Below are 20,499 nucleotides of genomic sequence, written 5' to 3'. Positions count from 1 at the left end.
TCTGTTCCTACTGGGCACTTAAACCTTGAACCTGGGCAGGGCCTCACTTCCCTCAGGACCCCGCTGTGACTCTGCGGGACCGGCAGCCTGCGGAGGGCAGAGGTCCCTCTCTGCATTCACTGCACCGCCGTCCCATGTGAAAAAGAGGTACCTTTATTTGAACAGAACAAACTGGCCACCCCAAAGGCGCACCTTCCAGCTCTGCCCAGAGGCGTCCGGCCGGGGCCTGCCCCTTCAGCAGGAGAATTCACAGCGGCCCCAACATGGGCCCACGCCTTTCACAGCATCACCTAATGTTGTACATTCAGCCTGCACGGGGCAGGAGAGTTGCGTCAGCCTCAGGCACCTGCCAGGCCTGGATGGACGCACCCAAGGGGCCGGGCACAGCTCCTGGGAGGGGACACCTGTCCCCTGGCAGCAGCATGTGGCACTGAGGTGCCAAACCAGTCCAGTGGGTCCCAGTGCATCCAGAAGGGGCTTGCTGGGTTGTTTCTTCAAAAAGGCAGCTCCTGTGGGCCCTGGGGCTTTTAAAATCTTTAAACCAAGACACCTCCCACGGCAAATCCAGGCTTGGCCAGGAAACCCGGGACCCAGGGAGGGTTCATCCAGCCCCCAGCAGGAAAGCTGAGGAGCCCCACACCCAGACTCATGCCTTCAGGCCACTCAGCTGGAACCTGGCCTCCTCCGATATGCCGAACTGCTCCAGGGGATCCTGTGTGGGTGGACGATGGGGGGGGTGGGGGACGGCATGAGCCTGGGCCCAGAAGACCCCCACCTCCCACCCCTGCACCCATGTGCACCTTGCCAGTCATCTTCTGGATCTCGTTTCTGTAGAAGATGAGGCTCCTCCGCATGAACTCGTAACTGGGGAGGAGGGTGGTGTGAGTCCACAGGGCCTGCCCCGCGCCTGCCCCAGGCCCCCAAGGCGGCCGCACCCCACCTGGCTCGACGCAGAGCAGTCATCCACTCCTGACATTGCTCCTCACTGCAGCACTCAAAGTGATACTTTCTCTCTGGGTCCTCTAGGAAGCCTGCGGAGGGAGCAGCCCCCATCTGTCCCCGCTCGCTCCCACCTCCCCCCCACCCAGCCCTCAACTTCCTCTTGCCATTGTCCACGACTGTCCCCTTTCCAGCCCCGGCCCGCCTGGGCCCACTGCTTCCCACCAGCTGGGTGTCAGTTGAACTGTGTCCCCCAAAAGATGTATGTTCGAGTCTTAAAACATGAGACATTTCCCAGGACTATGAATCTATCTGGATGTGGAATCACTGCAGGTCTAAGTAGTTACAAGCAGTTAAGCTGAGGTCACGCTGCGCTAGGGTGAGCCTCTAATCCAACAGGACTGGTGTTCTTAAGAAAAGTGAAACCTGGACACGACCACATAATGGAGAAGATCCCATGAAAAGGAAGGCAGAGATGGAGTGACAACGGTCGCCAACGACCCCCCAGAAGCCGGGAGAGAGATCATGGGGGCAGATTCTCCTTCAGAAGGAACCAGCCATGCCAACACTCTTGATGTCACACTTCTTGCCCCCCAGAACTGGGAGAAATAAATTTCTGCTGTTTAAGCCCCCCATTCTGTGGTACTCTTCTTGCAACCTCCCCAGGAGACTAGTTAGAAACTCCGTCTTCGCCTGCAGACCACACCCTCTCAAGACGACCCAGTTGAATCCTCCCAGGCCCCCAGCACAGGGCCCTGATCCCAGGAGAAATGAAACAGTTACAGCGAGGCACCCCGAGAGGGCAGCGCTCCCCAACAAGACAAGGGCGGCCTCTGGGGTAGTGCGCTCGGCCGGGGCCCCCACCCGGAGGAGCCAGCGCGAGTGGGGCTGCCCGGGACACTGGACTCAGCCTCTGGGGACTCAGGCGGGGCCGCGCCGGGGTGGAGCGGGGCGGGACGGGGTCAAGTAGCCTCGCCCCAGGCCGCACTCACTGATGGAGAAGCCGCTGGGTTCTTCCTGAGTGACTCTGCAGTGCTCCAGCAGCAGGGCTCCGACGGGCTAGGGGCAGACAGGCGCATGGGGGCGGGCGCCGGGAACCTGCCCGCCCCCCCGCCCCGCCCCCGACTCCAGACCCCGCCCTCCAACTGCGGCCGCCCCCCCCCCACAACTGCGGACCCGGACCCCGACCCTGACCCCAACCCCCGCCCCGGCCCTCCCCGCCGCCCTACCTCCGCCTCGTCCGTCCGGAAGTAGAAGAGAAAGTTGACCACCAGCTTCACCAGCCGCCGTTTCACCACTGCAGGAACAAGGCGGGCTCGCGCGGGTTCCGCGGCTGCGCACCCCCGCCCCCCGGCCGCCCGGCCGCCCGGCCGCCCGCCCGCTCCGGCGCCCCGGGCCGCTCACCGCTGCCCTTCTTGGGGCCCCGCATGCCCAGCTCGGCTGCCATCTCGGCCGGCTGCCGGGACAGCGCCTGCAGCTCCTTCTCGTTATAGCGCATGGCGCCGCTGGGACCCAGAACGCGGAGCGCTGGGCCGCGCCCTCCGGGCCGCCGTCCCCGCTCGCGCCGCTGCCGGCGCCAAAAGAGTCCCACGGCGTCGTCCCGGAAGCGCGGCCCGGAGCTACCACGCCTGCGCGCTCCCGGGCCGCTCAGCTTGTCCTACACCGGCGAGTGGCAGAAGCGTCCCAGGGGCTGCCGGGGCCGGGTAGAGCCCTCGTCGGGGGCACGGGGCAGTAGGCAAGATGGACGGTTGTCATGTAACCAGGCAACAAGGTGGACCTGGGGTGGAAACAATAAAGCACCCCCACGACCGATAGCGCCCCGTACTCAAGGGAACAGGCAGACGGGAGTGCGAGACGAGAAGCAACTCGCTTTCCCGCGAGAACTGGCTCCGCGCGAGTTTGGCCGACCGAAAGGACATTGAGAGCCGGTGCGCACGCGCGCTTCGGCTTCCGGCCTGCACTCCCTGCTGCCCGCTTTCCTCCAGCCTACGAAGCGTCTAGCCCGCGCCGCTGGGCGGGCCGGGCATGCGCACACGGAAGACCCCGCCCCGCCTGCCCTCGGAAGTGCTTCCTTAGCCCGCGGCGCGCATGTGCAGAACGAAGTCGGCGCGGCGGCAGAGGTGGCGGCTGAACAGGCGACGGCAGTGCTGCCGCGGGTGAGAGTTAAGAGCCGCGCGGGGCTAGGGCGGCGACCGAGAGGGGCTCCCTGGAGGGGAGTGGGCGAGGGGCGCCTCGGCAGGGGCGCGGGCTGGGGGCGGGCGCCGGCTCCCCGTCCGCGCCCGGCGCTGGGCAGGCCCGACCCCCCCTCTCCCCCCGCCCGCTAGGAGCTCCGGCTGCAAAGGCCCGTTGGGTCGGGTTGGGTCAGGTCGGGTCGGGTCGGGTGGCGGTTCCCGTGGTCCGGGGCGCCTTCCCTGCGCCCGGGAACTCGTCCGTTGGCTTGTTGCCTCTGTGGTCCGGGACTCACCTGGATAGGGGTGACGGCGGCCCCAGTTCCAGGCCCACCGTGTAGAAAGGAAGGTCCGGAGGCGGAGCGCCCGGCACCGCGCCCGAGGCCACCAGAGCCCGTTAGCTGGGCCCGTTTCGCAAGCGAAGCCCCGAGGTTAAGTGACTTCCCCGCCTGTCAGTCTAGGTGCTCGTCCTCTTCTCCCTTCTGCTCTTTGGCAGCTCAGAGCGACCGAAGGGAGCTTGTAAATAGCGTGAGTTTTTCCGGATGCGTCGGGCGTAGACGTGGTCTCTCGACCTCCTACCGTGATTGCTGAGGTCTTACGTCTGCCTCCCGCCCACCTGCTCCAGCCTCACCCTACACTTCGTGCACGTGGTTGTAGACACTACTTTAGCCAAGCTGTCGGTTTTCTTTTCTTTTTTTTTTTTTCTTTTTACTATTTATTTATTTGGCTGCACCGGGTCTTAGTTGCGGGCCGTGGGATCTTAGTTGCGGCATGCACGTGGGATCTAGTTCCCTGACCAGGGATCCAACCGGGGCCCCCTGCATTGGGAGCGCGGTGTCCTAGCCACTGGACCCCCTGTCAGTCTTATTTTCTAGGGCTGAAAATAGTGTCCGCTGCTTAGGCGGGTAGTGTGTTGAGCTGTGCTGCTTTTCTTATACCATTCTCGCTCCTGCCCCCCAAAGCTCATTAACTTCTTCACTTTTCCTATTCGCGTGATTTTCTTTGCTTGTTTTTAAACCTTTGTGCTCAAAGCGTTTTCACCTCACACGCCTAGCGGTTGTATTTTCCCACACGTTGAAACAAATGGATGCCTTTTTTCCTTCCCCCGTGGAAACTTCCCTCTCAAAGCTGGCATCCTCCGGCTCCGGTCGGGACTGGAGCACCACCTTGCAGCTGAGTAGCTGTCCTAGAACCTGCTGTCCGGGCTCCCCTGGGCTGGCTTGTTTTCAGTGTGACCATCTACTCCCCTTCCTTTCTTCCATCAGAGCTCATCAGGTAGCTTTTGAAAAAGTCAACTCATTTGTTTATATTGAGCTCTCGGTTAGCTGAAAACGGCTTTATTTACCCTCACAGTCAGAAGTGTGGGTGTAAAGTTCCAGATCAAAAGCCCCCGGTGGGAATTGTGAAAGCATTGCCCGTCTTACGAGTTCCGTGCTGTTCTGAAGGGTCTCGTCCCGTTCTGGTTTCCGACCTCTTGTTTCTGATTTTCTTTCTGTCTAGTAGAAACTTTAGGTTTTCATTAGAGCCGTGAAATTTCATGGTCTCTTCGTTTGAGAGTGTTTTTCTTCGTTTTTGTCTGAAGATTAGGTCCTTTCAGTCCTGGGGTATTTTCTTTTATTTCATAGGTCATTCCTTTGATGATATTTTTCACGTTTGTTCTTTTTAGTTGTTATTTTATGTGGGTCTATAGTTGATTTACAACCTCGTGTTAGTTTCAGGCATACAGCAAAGTGATTTATACACATACATGTGTGCACTCTTTTTCAGGTTTTTTTCGCATATGGGTCATTGCAGAGCATTGAGCAGAGTTCCCTGCGTTATGCATGAGGTCCCTATTGATTACCTTTTTTTTTTTTTGAATAAAGTTATTTATTTTATTTATTTATTTTTGGCTGCGTCGGGTCTTCGTTGCTGCGCACGGGCTTTCTCTAGTTGTGGCGAGCGGGGTCTACTCTTCGTTGCGGTGTGCGGGCTTCTCGTCGTGGCGGCTTCTGTTGTTGCGGAGCACGGGCTCTAGGTGCGCAGGCTTCAGTAGTTGTGGCTCACGGGCTCAGTAGTTGTGGCTTGCGGGCTCTAGAGCGCAGGCTCAGTAGTTGTGGTGCACGGGCTTAGCTGCTCCGTGGCATTTGGGATCTTCCTGGTCCAGGGCTCGAACCCGTGTCCCCTGTATTGGCAGGCGGATTCTTAACCACTGCACCACCAGGGAAGCTCTGGTTATCTATTTTAAGTATAGTAGTGTGTCCACATTTCGTTCTGTTTTCAGTCCGGGATTTCTAGGTTCTTGCTTTGCTTCTTGTTATTTTGCTATTGTTGTTGTTATTGTTGTTCATTTTTCTGTTCTTCTTTATGAAAGCCTTCTTTGAGTCTTACCTTCAAGCGCTTGTATTCATTGTTTTGTCAGGTTCATCACGTTTGCTTTTAAAGGGTTTGTCTTTTTTTTTTAACTTTATTTGTTTATTTAGGCTGCACCGGGTCTTAGTTGTGGCATGCGCACTCATAGTTGCAGCATGTGGGATCTAGTTCCCCGACCAGGGATGGAACCCAGGCCCCCTGCATTGGGAGCGTGGAGTCTTACCCACTGGACCACCAGGGAAGTCCCAGGGTTCGTCTGGTTTTAATTCACCGTGCTCACCTTTGGCACCTGTTTTAGTTTCACGGTGTGGTAACGTCTCCTGTCATCCACTGACGTTTCCACCAGGTTTCTTTTTTCTCTGATATACACGTTTCTTTGCATCTGTTTATGTTAAGTTACCAGTCTGCGTGGAGAGCAGTGCTTCTCATCTAGTGAGCTCAGTGGGCCTGGCAGAGTGCTGGGGTTTGGGGAGTGCGGGGGGGGCCCCCAACTGTGAGTGTCTGAGAATACTGTCTCTGGTACTCTCTCCCCAGAAAAGACTCCTGATCTCCCCTGGGCTGGGAGCACCAGCTGGGTCTCCTGCCTGCTGGACACAGACCAGGGGAAGGGGTGTTGCCTGCTGCTCAGCGGGTGGGTTTTTTGTTGTCTTTTTTTTTTTTTTTTTGGCTGCATCAGGTCTTCGTTGCTGTGCGGGCTTTCTCTAGTTGCGGCAAGCGGGGGCTACTCTTTGTTGTGGTGCGTGGGCTTCTCATTGCGGTGGCTTCTCCTGTTGCGGAGCAGGGGCTCTAGGTGCGCGGGCTACAGTAGTTGCAGCACGCAGGTTCAGTAGTTGTGGCTCACAGGCTCTAGAGTGCAGGCTCAGTAGTTGTGGCGCACGGGCTTAGTTGCTCCGCGACATGTGGAATCTTCCCGGACCAGGGCTCGAACCCATGTCCCCTGCATTGGCAGGCGGATTCTTAACCACTGCGCCACGAGGGAAGCCCCAGCCGGTGGGTTTTGATGGACCTGCCCCCTTTTCACCCTGGCCTCATCTCAGTGTCTGATAGGTACTGGCGTTTGCTGTAACGTGGTGAGTGATTAAGTATTTGTTTGCGTTTGGGTTTCCTGAGCCAGTCAGATCCTCTCCACAGGTGCTTTCGTGACACCTGTGGCACGTACTCCCGGTTAGAACAAGAGCTTGTTCTGGCTGCTTAAGAAGAAACTGGGCTCCCCCCAAAATGATTGGAACTCTTGGCTCTGTTAGTGTTTTGCCTTTACCAGTTGGCGGCTCTGGGTGGACTTGGCATGAAATAAAAAGTCTAGCCCTGGGATCCTGCAGCCAACTAGATCACCGCGCTGGTCACCATATGTGAGGTTTTTGTAAACTCATCAAGTCACACTGCGGGTCAATGGCACAGCTGGCTGGTGCCTGGACTGTTAGTTTCCTGTGGTCGGTGCAGCAAACCACCACAGACCTAGTGGCTTAAACGACCTAAGTTCATGATGCAGCTCTGGAGGTCAGAAGTTCAACGTGAGTCTCACTGAGCTTTATTCCTTTCGGAGGCTCCAGGGGAGCATCGGTTCCCGCCTTTCCAGCTTCTAGAGGCGCTGCATCCCTGGCTCGTGGCCCGTTCTCCATCCTCATAGCCAGCAGCGCAGCATCTCCCGTCTCTCTCTGCCTCTGACCCCCCCCCCCCGCCTCCCTCTTATAAGGACCCTGTGATGACACTAGGCCCCTTGGGGAATCCAGGGTCCTCCCCATCTCAGGGGCCTTAACCCCACCTGCAAAGTCTTCTCTGCCCCGTGAGGTGACACGTCCAGGAACCCCTGGGATTGAGATAGGGACATCTTTGGCGGGGGTCATATTCACTCCTGGGCCCCATCCCTGTGAATTTACCCCAACAGAGACAAGATACCAGACACCTGGGGCCAACATTGACCAGTGCGAAAGGGAGTGTAAGATGAGAGAGAGGTACCTGGAGGTTGGGTCTGAGCTGAGCCCGAAGGAGGGTGGGAAACAGTGGCTGGGCTGGAAGAGACATCAAGGGCTCGAGAGAGCCTTCCTCAGCCGCGAACGAGCCGTGAACATCTTGTGCGTTAGGCAGTGGGGGGGGGGGGGATAGGTTGGTAGATGTGTTCCTTGTTTCCAGCAAATGTACAGTTGAGCCAGAGAAGCAGAATTTAGGGTGCAAAAAGTAAGTGTAAGACAATCACGGTATTCAGAGGAGGGAGTGAACAGCATGGGCTTGGGCGGTCTGGGGAGCCTTCCTGGAGGAGGTGAGACTAATTAGTGAGAGCTTGGTCTCATTTTGCCCTTTGCCATTTCGGGTCCTTGGGCCTTTGCACTCCTCAGGCTGGGGGGACTTCCTTAGTCCACCCCTAAGGTCACCTGGAGATGCCCTGTTTCTTCTTCTTCCTCCTCGTTTCCATGTGCCTGGCCCATCGTGGACCCTCAGCCACTGGAAGGGACTTGGTGAAGCTTGGGCGTGGGGCTGAGGGCGGCGAGAGCGGGGCGGGGGGTGAGGCTGAACCAGGAGGGCGAGGCCTCCTGCACAGCCTCACAGCTGCCCCTTGGCCTCCACAGGTTTCCCCTCTGGTCTGGTAGAGCCCCAGGGTCCTCACCATGGACTTCCAGCATCGCCCCGGAGGCAAGACCGGGAGCGGGGGCGTGGCCTCCTCCTCTGAGAGCAACCGGGACCGCAGGGAACGCCTCCGGCAGCTGGCCCTGGAGACGATCGACATCAACAAGGTACACGCGCCCTTCCACCGCCTGTGCCCACCATGCACCAGGGAGCGTCACCTGGAGTGGCAGCTCTCAGTGTCCACCAGAGGCCAGCTGCTATTCGTAGCCCCACATTTGAAGGGTCTGTTACCACAGGAAGCTATACTTAACCAGAGGTGTCGGGAGTCGCCAGTGGTGGGGGCCGTGATGGCACCACAGGCAGCGAAGGACAGCAGCTTATCCGTACAGAGCTGTAGGGAGACAGGCCTCCGCCTCGGCCCTGGGGACACGTATGTGGGCCCCCCTGGGTGCTGTGGGGTGTGCAGCAGCATCCCTGCCCTGCCCCCGCGCCAGATGCCAGGAGCTCCCCAGTCACAGCGGCCACAGATGTCCCCATATGTCGCTCAGTGTCCCTTGGGGGGTGGAATCACCTCCGGTGAGACCCCAGGGTTAGGGATTCCACTGACCCCAGGAGACTGGGTTCCATGACCACCTGATCTCTGTGGTCCTGGGATGCTGCACACATTTCAGTCCACACCTGAACGGGAGGGAGAGGAGGTGATACAGATGCTGGGGGCCCCCCTGGTTTACCCCAGCTGACCATCGGGGATTTATCCTGGTGTCCAGTGTGAGCAGAGAGCAGACTCAAGATTTTCGCGAATAACTGGCTAAGGGTTTCTCAGCGTGGACTTTGACGTGTGGCCGGGTCATTCCCTGGGGGGTGGGGGCCGTCACGGGCGCTGTGGGGTGTGGAGCAGCACCCTCACCTGCACACTTGATGCCAGGAGCCCCCCAACTCGTGACAACCACTGACGTCCCCAGACATCGCCCAGTGGCCCCTGGAGGCAGAGTTGCCCTCGATGTGCCCCTTGGTGTTCAGTGTCTGGGTCCTCTTAGACTTTGAAACGCCCTGAGGTGTGTCGAGCCCTCACCGTGTGCCGGGCACCCCCAAAGTCCCTCACAGGCCTGGTCTGGGAGGTCAGCTCTGTTACTCTCCCCGTTTTCCAGAGGGGAAACAGAGTTGGGGGTGGGATTGGCATCGCCAATGACGACACGGTCTCTGGGCAGTGGAGTTGGGACCTGAACCCCTGCCGTCTGCTCTGCGCCTCTTGGGTGGTCACCAGTTGGCCCTGGAGCCCCTGCCCCACTCATGGGACGTGCAGAGACGGGGTCCGCTAGGGCCTCGGGTTGGCCCGCTTGCTTCTCCTCTGCCCGCGTCTGGCTGTGCTGCGGCACAAGGAGTGCTGGCCTGGTCGGCGACAGAGCCCTGTCCGCGCCGTGGAGATGGATGAGCGGCGGTGCTGTTTCGGCTCTGCTTCCTGGACCCCAGGCTGCCGAGGACGTGGGGCCGGGGCTCCCGGAGGACCCCTCCCCGGAGCTTGCTGCAGGGGCGCGTGGTCAGCCCCAGCCCCAGCCCCACCCTCACCCAGTGGACTCTGCGGTGCTGCCCTGGGGGCTCCTGCTTGTCCTCTGCCCCCCCTCCCCGCCGCGAGCGTTTGCCCGGAAGAGAGTGGTGGTTTCTCAGCGCCCGCCAAGGCCCCGGGGCCCCTCCCACCGCGTAACAAGCGTGCTTCCTCCGCAGGACCCGTACTTCATGAAGAACCATCTGGGCTCCTACGAGTGCAAGCTGTGCCTGACGCTGCACAACAATGAGGTGCGGCCCGGCCCCGCCCCGCCCCTGCCCCGCCCCGCCCCCGCCCCCGCCCCCGCCCCCGCCCCCGCCCCGCCTGCCTGCACCGGTGCGCGGCGCGGCTGTGGGCTGTGGACTCGCCGAGTCCTTCCGTCCATTTCCTTCAGTACCGGTGGCACCGTTGCCACAGACGTGTATCTGGGAACGTGGGGACACCCTGGCACGTTCCACGTCAGGATCGGGGTCGTGAAGTCTAGCCGGTGTGGCTCTAGTTTGCGCCTTTGAAACAGGCGAGAGTCTGATGCTCCCTCGCGCTGGGCCCCTCCCCTGGCACGAGTAGGTCCCTTTGTCCCTTTTCTCGTGTGGAGGACGTGCGGGAGGGTCTCCCCGCGGCATTGGGGCTGCTCATCCTCCGGGGAGGACCGTCCTGGGTATGGTGTCCCCAGGGGTCAGAAACCACCCCACCCCCGCCCCCCAGTTGAGAATCACTGATTCGCGTGTCTCATCCCTGGGCATCGTGGAGATGGAATCACGGGACATGGTCACTCCCGGGTTTCCCCACCACTTCCAAGCAGTGTCCACAGCCCACACTGCACCCCAGCAGCTGCGAGACTGCCCGCGTCACACCCTCTGGAGGCCCGCCTCACCTCCGGCTTTTGGGGGTCTCGTTCCCCTAGCGCTCGTCTACTCAGCAGCGATCGGGTGCCTACCGGCACCTCCCCGCTCGCTTTGTCCTGAGCTGTGCGTCCCTCTCCCGTTCTAGGGGAGTTACCTCGCGCACACCCAAGGGAAAAAGCATCAGACTAACTTGTGAGTACCTCGCGCCCCTTCCCATGCCCGGCGCTCACCCCCACCAGAGCTGTCACCTCACTTGACCCCCGTCCCCCCTGACCTCAAAGCTCCAAGGTTGGCTGGGGCAGGGCGGGGGGGTGGCACTCCTGGCACCTGGGCCTGTGGCCTTGGCGGCCTGTGTGGAGGGGCCTCAGCACCATGTCCGTCCCGCCTGCAGGGCCCGGCGAGCAGCCAAGGAGGCCAAGGAGGCCCCCGCCCAGCCGGCGCCAGAGAAGGTCAAGGTGGAGGTGAAGAAGTTCGTGAAGATCGGCCGCCCGGGCTACAAAGGTAAGGGTGCTCTGTGGCCTTGGCGGGCAGCCCCTCACCCACCCACACCCACACCCACACCCACACCTACATCATCCGCCTCTGGGGAGTGTCTCTACTTCCCGTCAGAGGGCTTCCTTTCCTGGGAGCCGGGACCCGCCTTCCCGCCCTGAACTTTCACACACATGCCGGAGGAGGGGCGGGGAGCGTGGTGTCCCGTCTGTGCCTGTCGTCATTTTTTACGCTCTTAGCAAAGGTGGGTGAGCTTGTGGGACGCGACCGCGGGCCCTGGTGTGGCTCTTTCCTCTGACCTCGGAACTGGGTGCTGGCTCCTCTTCACCTGAGGAGAAAGGAAGGGGAGGGTGAGGGTCTGCGCGTGCAGTAGCGCCTGAGTTACCTGGTTCGGAAAGCCAGTCAAGCTGCCTAGCTGGAGTACAGGGGATACAGGGGACCGTGTTGCCGGGTGGGGGGAAGGCAGGCCACCTGGTAGGTGTCCTGCTAAAGTGGGGACATCCTGCGTGTGGTTGGCGTTTCGGGGCGTGGCGTGCAAAGGCCCTGGGGTGGGCCTGCTTGGTGAGCCAGGACAGGGATGGCACCATCCCCCTGGGGAGGCCACCGCAGGCTTTTTGGCCAGTTCAGGCCATCTGGCGTCTTCTTGGGTGTAGCGGGGAGACACTGAGCACCCGTGTGGAAAGCAGCCAAAGCCGCAGAGCTCTGGCAGTGGGCACCCTCTCCCAGAAGTGGGGGCACAGTCTCGACTCACACTCGGTGCTCCCCAGGTCGGGGGGGGCGGGCAGTGGGGAGGCCTCTCTCCCACCACGACCCCCACCCGTGTGATCTGGGGCAGATGGCACCCGGGATGCAGCCCTCCCAGCCCTGGGCGGTGCCCGTCCAGCTGCGGATGGCTCTTGTGCTTCCCCAGCCAGGTGACCACCCCCAGGCCTGCTCTCCCGTTTGTGGGTGGTGTTAGGCCAGCTCCAGGGCCCCTTAGCTGGTCCTGACACCCTCCTGTGTTGCAGTGACCAAGCAGAGGGACACGGAGATGGGTCAGCAGAGCCTCCTCTTCCAGGTGAGCAAAGGCTGGGGACCCAGTCCTGAGGGGAGGGGCTCCCTGAGAGGCAGTGCTGCCACCAGGTCGTGTCCCCACAGATCGACTACCCCGAGATCGCCGAGGGCATCATGCCCCGCCACCGCTTCATGTCCGCCTACGAGCAGAGGATCGAGCCTCCGGACCGGCGCTGGCAGTACCTGCTCATGGCCGCCGAGCCCTACGAGACCATCGCCTTCAAGGTAGCGCGCGCTGGACCACCGAGCGGTGGGGAGCCGGCCGAGGAGTCTGCTCCATCCGGCCCACTCTGGGACGCCCCTCCTGCCAGGCCGGGGGGTGTCCGTCTGGGCCCTTGCCTCTTGAGGGGGTGGCGAAGGACGAGGCAGCACGGGGGCCGGGGGCTGGGCGTCCGAGGTGGGTGTCCGCCGAGAAGCAGAGACTCCGCACGTGGCCCCAGCAGTAAGGTGTCCCTGCTGCTGGCTGTTCGTGGATTCCGTGACCGGATCTGGTCCCCAGACGGACGTTAATGGGATAGCATAGCTCACGACTTTCTCGGGGTTGCAGGCTTGCTGAGCAGGGGAGCAAGGACATCAGTCGACTCTGTTACCCCCACGCTAGACCCTGTCCCCTCACAGAAGGGCCTCCTTAGCCGGGCCATCTCGTGGTCCTGAAGGCCCGTCTCTGCCCTCTGCTCCACCCCACGCAGGTGCCAAGCAGGGAGATTGACAAGGCTGAAGGCAAGTTTTGGACTCACTGGAACCGAGAAACTAAGCAGGTGAGTCACTGCAGGTCCAGGCAGTTCCCGAACCTTCTCCCAGCCCAAGGCCCAGGGGCCGCACTCAGCCTCTCCTTTCTGTCCAGTTTTTTCTCCAGTTCCACTTTAAGATGGAGAAGCCACCGGCCCCACCGAGCCTCCCCGCCGGGCCTCCTGGGGTGAAGCGACCCCCACCCCCGCTGATGAATGGTTTGCCCCCTCGGCCGCCACTGCCCGAGTCGTTGCCCCCGCCCCCGCCAGGAGGCCTGCCCCTGCCCCCCATGCCGCCCAGTGGGCCTGCGCCCTCGGGGCCCCCGGGCCCTCCTCAGCTGCCCCCACCGGCTCCCGGTGTCCATCCCCCAGCACCAGTGGTCCACCCCCCAGCGTCTGGAGTGCACCCCCCAGCTCCTGGGGTCCACCCCCCGGCACCAGTGGTCCACCCACCAGCATCTGGGGTCCACCCCCCTGCTCCAGGGGTCCATCCCCCAGCCCCGGGGGTCCACCCTCCAGCGCCAGGAGTCCACCCTCCAGCCCCTGGGGTCCATCCTCCCCCATCTGCTGGGGTTCACCCCCAGGCCCCAGGGGTGCACCCACCAGCTCCTGCAGTTCACCCCCAGGCCCCGGGGGTGCACCCACCAGCTCCTGCAGTTCACCCCCAGGCCCCAGGGGTCCATCCACCAGCTCCCGGGGTCCACCCACCAGCCCCCGGGATCCACCCCCAGCCTCCTGGGGTCCACCCCCCACCTCCTGGGGTCCACCCATCAGCTCCTGGGGTCCATCCCCAGCCTCCTGGAGTTCACCCCTCAAATCCCGGGGTGCACCCCCCGACTCCCATGCCCCCAATGCTGAGACCCCCGCTGCCCTCCGAAGGCCCTGGGAACATTCCTCCCCCTCCCCCTACCAACTGAAAAGCCACCCCTGTCCTAGCAAGCCTGGCCTTGTTTTCCTGTGTTACCCCCCCCAGAGTGAAGTTGAGTTTTTTGTACAGGGCTGGGCCGTGTTTCCAGAGCCCATTAAAGAGTCTCTGCTAACCCTGGAGTGCACTGCTGTGTGGGCCGGCCGGCCGGCGGGCGGGCGGGCGGGTGGGCGAGAAGCACCCACTCGCTGTGGGTGAACACGCACGGCTGCCCTCCGCCACCTATGGGGGTGGCTCAGGGTCGGGGCCCCGCCAGGACCCCAGGGGGTGGCCACTGGCGATGCTGTGCCCTGGAGGCTGCCGGGTGAGGATAGACCCTGCTGGCCAGCAGTGGGTCTGGGGTCGTCCTCTGGGAGGAGAGCAGAGCAAAGGCTGCTCGCTCTTCTTGGGGGTCTCTGTGGGCCCCGAAGGCGTGGTGAGCGAGCGTGCAGTGGGCACGGGGGGGGGGCGCCCCCCACCCACCTACCCAGTGGTCCTGTGGGGCAGGGGCTCTGCACCTCTGCCCTCCTCCAGCACCCTCCACCCCCCCCAAATTGTTGATCGTTTGGGCCACACACTCCCTGCTCACATTCCTGCTCCTGGCTCCAAAGGGGAAAACTCGTCAAGGACAGTCTGACAAATGGGTCACAGGCCACACTTTGTAGCACTGGTGAGAAGGAGATAGATAGGCAGCCGGGCCGGAACAGAAGGGGCTTTGAGAAGGCTGCCGGCCTGCCCAGGCTCACGGCAGGCACTGGCCCCCAAGGTCACATCCCTGAAGGAGATAGGGGCTGCTCTCTGGCACAAACATTCCTGCTCCCCCATATAAGCTGGGGCCGCCCGGCCCCTCCAAGCTCCCACGATGCAGGGTCCACCTCTCTCTCAGCTGGCCCTGGTGCTGTCGGCAATGGGGGCCCTGCTGGGGGCCAGGACCCTCAGGGGAGAGGTCCCCAGCACCCCGGTCCTGCCCAGGGAGCCAACCCCAGGCAGCGGAGGGCTCATCTTCCACCAAGACTGGGACTGGCCGCCCCCTGGCGTCTGGCCACCAGGCAGCCCTCGGGACCCCCTGTGCCTGGTGACCCTGGATGGGGGTGGCAACAGGAGCAGTGCTCCCCTGCGGGTGGTGGGGGCCCTGAGCGGCTACGAGCGGGCCTTCCTAGAGGCTGTGCGGCGCGCCCACTGGGGGCCCCGGGACCTGGCCACCTTTGCGGTCTGCCGCCACAGAGACGGGCAGCCCGCCCTGCCCCATCTGCGGCAGCTGCAGGCGTGGCTTGGGGGGCCCGGGGGGCGGCGGCTGGTGGTCCTACACTTGGAGGAAGGTACGTGGGGCCCTAACCCGGGGGCCTGGGGGGGCCAGCTTTGGTGCCCCGGGGTGGGAGACCCCTCGGGAAGTGGAGGCTGATGGCCACAGAGATGGGTGACCTTATCTTTGCCCTGCCTGGGGCCGCAAGTCCTCCTGCAGTGCCTGGGGAGGGTCCCCTCTCCACCGACCTGGGAGCCACAGGGGGCAGGGCCAGCACAGCCTGAAGGTCCAGCGGAGGGCCCCTCCCCCCACTCCCCCACCAGGCTGCCCAGGGGGCCTGTCCCCAGGGACCACTGGCCTCAGACCCACTACGAGGAAGGGCTTCCCCCCAGGACCTCCCCAGACCAAGAGACCCCAAGGGCTCCACCCCACTGCCCACAGTGTCCGTCACTCCTCCCAGGCCACCCGTGTCCCAAGAAAGCCCTACACCTGGGGTCCAGGGGCGTCAAGCCTCTCCCGCTAGGTTCCCCCGGGCTCTGGGTGGGGTGGGGGCTCTCCCTCCTGCAGGACTGGGACAGGCTTGGGGGAGGGGCTCAGGTGTCCCCTCCCCTGCTGTCCTGGCCGCAGTGACGTGGGAGCCGACACCCTCGCTGAGGTTCCAGGAGCCTCCACCTGGAGGAGCCAGCCCCGAAGAGCTGGCGCTGATGGTGCTGTACCCAGGGCCTGGCCCGGAGGTCACCGTCACCGGGGCCGGGCTGCCCGGCGCCCAGGTACCAGGGAGTTGAAGGGGACTGCCCCTGGGCCACCAGGAGCCCTCGCTCAGGGCGAGGAAGGGGTTACGGTTTTGTTGATTTTTTTAACTGGGTTTAACAAAAAGGCTGCAAGTGCCCAGGTTGGAATCTTGAAGGGATGTTAAGGGCAGCAGGCAGAGCAGGGCTGGCGTCCCGCGCACCCACTGCCTGACTGAGCCCCCATTTCCGCAGAGCCTCTGCCTGAGCCAGGACTCCAGCTACCTGCCGTTGGTTGTGGGACGCCCCGAGGCGGCCTGGCGCGGGCCTGGGCTCGCCCTGACCCTGCGGCGCCGCGGAAACGGTAGGTCTCGCCCAGACAGGGACAGGGATGCCGCGGGGCGTGGGGACGGCTGTCCTCGACCCCCAGACCACCGGCGCTGAAGCAGCGCAGTGCACGCGCCTCCCCTCGCAGGTGCGCCCCTGAGCACCGCCCAGCTGCAGGCGCTGCTGTTCGGCGCCGACTCCCGCTGCTTCACACGGATGACCCCGGCGCTGCTCCTGCTGCCGCCGCGGGGTCCCGCGCCGATGCCCGCGCACGGCCGGCTGGACTCGGTGCCCTTCCCGCAGCCCAGGTGCGCGCGGGCCCGGGCCTGGGGGCGCGGGGAGTGGGGGGCGGCGCAGCCTTGCGCCCTCACGATTCCCCACTCTGCCGTCCAGGCCGTCCCCAGAGCCCGAGGAGACGCCGCCCAGCGCCGATCCCTTCCTGGAGACGCTCACGCGCCTGGTGCGCGCGCTGCGGGGACCCGCGTCCCGAGCCTCGCCGCCGCGTCTGGCCCTGGACCCGGGTGCGCTGGCCGGTTTCCCGCAGGGCCAGGTCAACCTGTCGGACCCCGCGGCACTAGAGCGCCTGCTCGACGGCGAGGAGCCGCTGCTGCTGCTGCTGCTGCCGCCCACGGCAGCCACCGCCGGGGTCCCCGCGCCACTGCAGGGTCCGGCGTCCGCGCTGTGGGCCGCGGGCCTAGCGCGCCGGGTGGCCGCCGAGCTTCAGGCGGCGGCCGCGGAACTGCGCGGCCTCCCCGGGCTGCCGCCCGCCGCCACCCCGCTGCTGGCACGCCTACTGGCGCTGTGCCCGGGGGACCCGGGCGGCCCCGGCGGCCCGCTGCGCGCGCTACTGCTGCTGAAAGCGCTGCAGGGCCTGCGCGCCGAGTGGCGCGGGCGGGAGCGGAGCGGGTCGGCACGGGCGCAGCGCAGCGCCGGCGCCGCGGCCACCGACGGTCCGTGCGGGCTGCGCGAGCTGAGCGTGGACCTCCGCGCCGAGCGCTCGGTGCTCATCCCCGAGACGTACCAGGCCAACAACTGCCAGGGCGCGTGCGGCTGGCCGCAATCGGACCGCAACCCGCGGTACGGCAACCACGTGGTGCTCCTGCTGAAGATGCAAGCCCGCGGCGCCGCCCTGGAGCGCCCGCCCTGCTGCGTGCCCACGGCCTACGCCGGCAAGCTCCTCATCAGCCTGTCCGAGGAGCGCATCAGCGCGCACCACGTGCCCAACATGGTGGCCACCGAGTGTGGCTGCCGGTGACCCCGCGCCGTGCCCCGGCCAGCCCATATTTATTCGGACCCCTTCATCGCCCCCAATAAAGACCAGAAAGCACGCGGTTGGGGTGTCCGTGCATGTCTGGGGACAGGCGGAGGCCGCCTTCCCCCATTTCTCCTCTGGCGGGCAGGGCCGCGTCCTCCCCGTTGGTACCCACTGCCTCCCTGCCCCTGCCCCCCCACCCCCAGCCGCCTAAAGCTCCCCATCCCTGTCACTCAGGCCCCGGGCAGGTTCTGGGGTCCAGGCACAAAGGAGCAGGCGATGAGGGGGACCACAGCGCTTGCTTTATTTGCTGGAACCGCGGGGCGGTCGAGCAGAGGTTCAGGGACCCCCCGTGCAGGACCCAGGTCTGGCTCAGTCCTGCCCCTTGCCCGCGTGGTGCTTCTGGCGGCCGGGAGGCCGGTCCTCCTCGTCGGGGCGCCGCGGGGAGGCCCAGGCCTGCCTCTTCCTATGCTCGGGGTCTCCGGACTCTCCCGCCCATGCCCGATGGCCCCCTTCGCGCGCCTCCCAGCGTCGGGGGCCGGCAGCCCGCGGCTTCTCCTCTTTCCGGGGTCTCTCCCTCCTCGGCCTCTCCTCCTTCTGTGGCCTCTCCTTCCGGGGCCTCTCCTGTCTCGGCTTCTCCTCCTTCTTCCGCCTCTCCTTGGGCCCTCGGTTGGCAAGCGGCACGCGCTCCTCCTCAGCGGCCTCCTCAGACTCCCCTTTGTCCTTCCCTGCAGCCCCGCTGCTCCTGGGAACCGCGGCCCTTTCCTCTACCTTCGCCGGGGGCTCTGGCGGTCCCAGTGGGGGGGCCCAGGCCACGGACTTTGGCTGCAACGCGGACAGTGTGGGGTGGTGAGGTCGGCGCAGGGTTCCACGGCCCAGGCCCCTTCCCCCAGTGAAGGCCCCACTGACAGGTCACTTGAGGAAGTGCTTACCAGGGGTGACGCTGGCTCCTTCAGGGCCGAGCTTGCCGGGACCCACGGCTCAGGGACAGGCGCAGGGGCTTCCGCCTCCCCCGCCACGGCCTCTGGGAGGGGACGGGAGGGGATGCAAAACAGCCTGGCCCAGGGGACCGACCACTGCACACCGTCCATCCCCACCCTTGCCCCCAGAGCCCCCTCTCCCTGGGGACATGCAAGGGGGCCCAGCCAGACCCCACCGGGTACGCTGAGGCTGGGCTGGGTCCCTCCGAGCCCTGGGAAGGGGTTCTGAGTCTCCGCTAATGCGATGACCTTCCCTTCAAACCTCCCTCATTCAGGCTGCAAAAGGATGCTCCCGTTTCTCTGAGGGCCGCAGGAGCGCCCGCCCTGGCGCACAGAGAAAGCGGCACGCTACCGAACGGGGGCGCACACGCCCATCCTGGGCCTGCAAGGCCCGGGGTGGGAGTCGGGGGGCGGTGAGGGTCGGTCACCGGGGAAGGGAGGTGCACCGAGGTCCTTGCTGGGGGGTGGGGGGCAGGGCTCCTCTTAAGCTCTATGGGAGGCGGGGGTCAAATCTGGTCCTGGATAGAGGGACTCGGGCGCGACCGTCGGGGTGCACAAGGTCAGTCTGTCCCTGAGCAGGAAGTGCACGGGGCGGGGGAACCCCCCCTCACTCACAAGGTTCATACTGGGGGGAAGGGGGTGCGCACGGCCTAGAGTGGGATCGCACAGACCCGCCCCCTTGGCTGTCCGCGCTTCTGGGAGGGAGTAACCACATGCGGCGGCGCAGGCTCACCGCGGCACAGCTGGAAGGCGGAGCCCAGCAGCGCCACGAGCGAGGCGAGCACTAGGCACTTGTTGAGCGTCAAGTGTCCCCAGAGCAGCTCCTCGCTCAGGACCGGGGGCGGGGGCGGCGGCTGCGAGGGCGGCGCGGCCTGCGCCTTCTTCCGCGCGGGGCTCTGGGGGCCTGCGGAAGCAAGTGCGGGCTGGGCGCAGGCCGCGTTGGGCCGACCCGTGGCTAAACTCAGCTCTGCCCTGCCCGGCTGTGCGGCCCTGGGCCGAAGAACTAAGCCCTGCGGGATTGGCCGCTTCACTGAGATGCCGAGAATATTCTAGAAGATAATTAGCTGAAGCTTAGTGGCACCTAAGCTGGTGTTATCATGAATTAGCAGAGGCTCCCACAGCCCATTGAGTTACGGCCTGTGACACCCAGACATCCCCCAGTCAGGAGCCCCATGCACGCTATCGCCCTGCCCCCCAGATCCAAGGACCCAGCCCAGGACCGATCCCCCACCCCCATGCTGGTCCACACCCGCCCCCCACCTCACCCCTGCCTCCCAGAAACCCACTTGCTCCTGCTTTCAGCCTCTCCTTACCAGGTCCGGAGGCCACTTTGGCCACAGGATCCTTTTCTGTTTTCTTGGGCCAAGCATCCACACCGCCTGCAGGGCTGCCCTCAGCTGCCGGCTCCTGAGAATCCTGTGGGGAGTAACATGTCATCCTGGGTGTTTCCCTAAGGGAGACCAAACCCTTCCCATGGGCTGCAGAAACGCACCCTCTGAGCCAACATGTCCCCTACTCTAGGGGCACCCTGGGCTGAAACCCCAGGGCCCCGGCTACTCACACGGGGCCAGCTGCTGGAGTCGGCCAGCCTGGATGTCGCTGTTGGCGGGAAAAGAGGGACAGTCACGGTTGTGGAAACCCCCAGGCTGATCCCACCCTCCGCACAGTTCTGCTGGGTGAGGGGCAGGTGACTGCTCTCATTTTGCAGATTAGAAAGCAGACAGACTCAGAGGCAGCCTTGCACAAAGGCACACAGCACGTCACTGCCAGGCTGGGATTCAAACCCTGACCTGTGTGGCCCAGCACCTGTGTTCTCTGGGCTCTTTACAAACCCCCGACACACTAATGGACACAGGTTGGAAATGGGGGGCATGGTTTAAGTCAGTCCAGTGTGGGAGGCTAAGTCCTGGTCCCTGACGGTGAGCCACCTGGCTCAACAGGAGGATGGGGGCGTGGGCTTCATCCTGTGGTACCCTCTTGGCTACCTTGAGCCCTGTCCTCCCGGGGCCGGCCTGGGCAGGGGTCAGGCAGTGCAGAGAGGTCCTCCTCCACTTGGCAACTGCCCAGGCCTCCATCCAACTCCTCCAAGGCCCTGGTTGTCATGGAGACGTCTGAGAAGCAGCAGGTCCAGAGTCCGGCTTGGGGGTAGGGGGAAGAGGCAGCCTGCATTTGCTGAGCCCCTGGTATGGGCCTGGGCCTGGGCCTGGGCCTGACCTGGGGAGAAGGGGGCTCCCTACCTCCCCACACCGCCTTGCTTGTCCCTCTGCCTGGAGCCACCTTTCCTTGGTAGCTTCACACGCAGGGCACGGCCACAGCCCTCTGCCAGGCACTCTCCCTGACCCCCTCAGGCCTGCCTCAGGACCCCTCCTGACAGGCTGCTGGG

At 63.9% G+C, this 20,499-nt stretch overlaps 4 protein-coding genes across 4 annotated transcripts; 2 read left to right on the top strand and 2 right to left on the bottom strand.

Moving 5' to 3' along the window:
* Window positions 1-137: 137 nt before the first annotated feature.
* PLEKHJ1 (pleckstrin homology domain containing J1) lies at window positions 138-2,877 on the bottom strand. Its single transcript, XM_061190850.1, has 6 exons — window positions 2,344-2,877; window positions 2,169-2,236; window positions 1,932-1,998; window positions 941-1,031; window positions 801-864; window positions 138-712 (listed from the first exon to the last, which is right to left on the bottom strand). The coding sequence occupies exons 1-6, from the start codon at window positions 2,435-2,437 to the stop codon at window positions 647-649; spliced, it is 450 nt and encodes a 149-aa protein (XP_061046833.1). The 5' UTR covers window positions 2,438-2,877; the 3' UTR covers window positions 138-646.
* Window positions 2,878-3,006: 129 nt separating this feature from the next.
* On the top strand, window positions 3,007-13,722 carry SF3A2 (splicing factor 3a subunit 2). Its single transcript, XM_061188904.1, has 9 exons — window positions 3,007-3,095; window positions 8,024-8,188; window positions 9,744-9,815; window positions 10,555-10,601; window positions 10,801-10,910; window positions 11,909-11,958; window positions 12,039-12,179; window positions 12,644-12,712; window positions 12,799-13,722. The coding sequence occupies exons 2-9, from the start codon at window positions 8,063-8,065 to the stop codon at window positions 13,597-13,599; spliced, it is 1,416 nt and encodes a 471-aa protein (XP_061044887.1). The 5' UTR covers window positions 3,007-3,095; window positions 8,024-8,062; the 3' UTR covers window positions 13,600-13,722.
* Window positions 13,723-14,448: 726 nt separating this feature from the next.
* Window positions 14,449-17,196, top strand: AMH (anti-Mullerian hormone). The gene is made up of 5 exons (XM_061188903.1): window positions 14,449-14,905; window positions 15,457-15,599; window positions 15,813-15,921; window positions 16,033-16,192; window positions 16,278-17,196. Exons 1-5 carry the CDS (start codon window positions 14,449-14,451, stop codon window positions 17,137-17,139), a joined length of 1,731 nt encoding a protein of 576 aa, XP_061044886.1. The 3' UTR covers window positions 17,140-17,196.
* Window positions 17,197-17,508: 312 nt separating this feature from the next.
* JSRP1 (junctional sarcoplasmic reticulum protein 1) lies at window positions 17,509-20,219 on the bottom strand. Its single transcript, XM_061188902.1, has 6 exons — window positions 20,102-20,219; window positions 19,678-19,715; window positions 19,403-19,532; window positions 18,850-19,020; window positions 18,069-18,160; window positions 17,509-17,961 (listed from the first exon to the last, which is right to left on the bottom strand). The coding sequence occupies exons 1-6, from the start codon at window positions 20,217-20,219 to the stop codon at window positions 17,509-17,511; spliced, it is 1,002 nt and encodes a 333-aa protein (XP_061044885.1).
* Between the last annotated feature and the right edge of the window lie 280 nt (window positions 20,220-20,499).

This window comes from Eubalaena glacialis, chromosome 4 (genome assembly GCF_028564815.1).
Source record: "Eubalaena glacialis isolate mEubGla1 chromosome 4, mEubGla1.1.hap2.+ XY, whole genome shotgun sequence".
Lineage (NCBI taxonomy): Eukaryota > Metazoa > Chordata > Mammalia > Artiodactyla > Balaenidae > Eubalaena > Eubalaena glacialis.
This window is presented reverse-complemented; position numbering and strand designations above follow the sequence as displayed.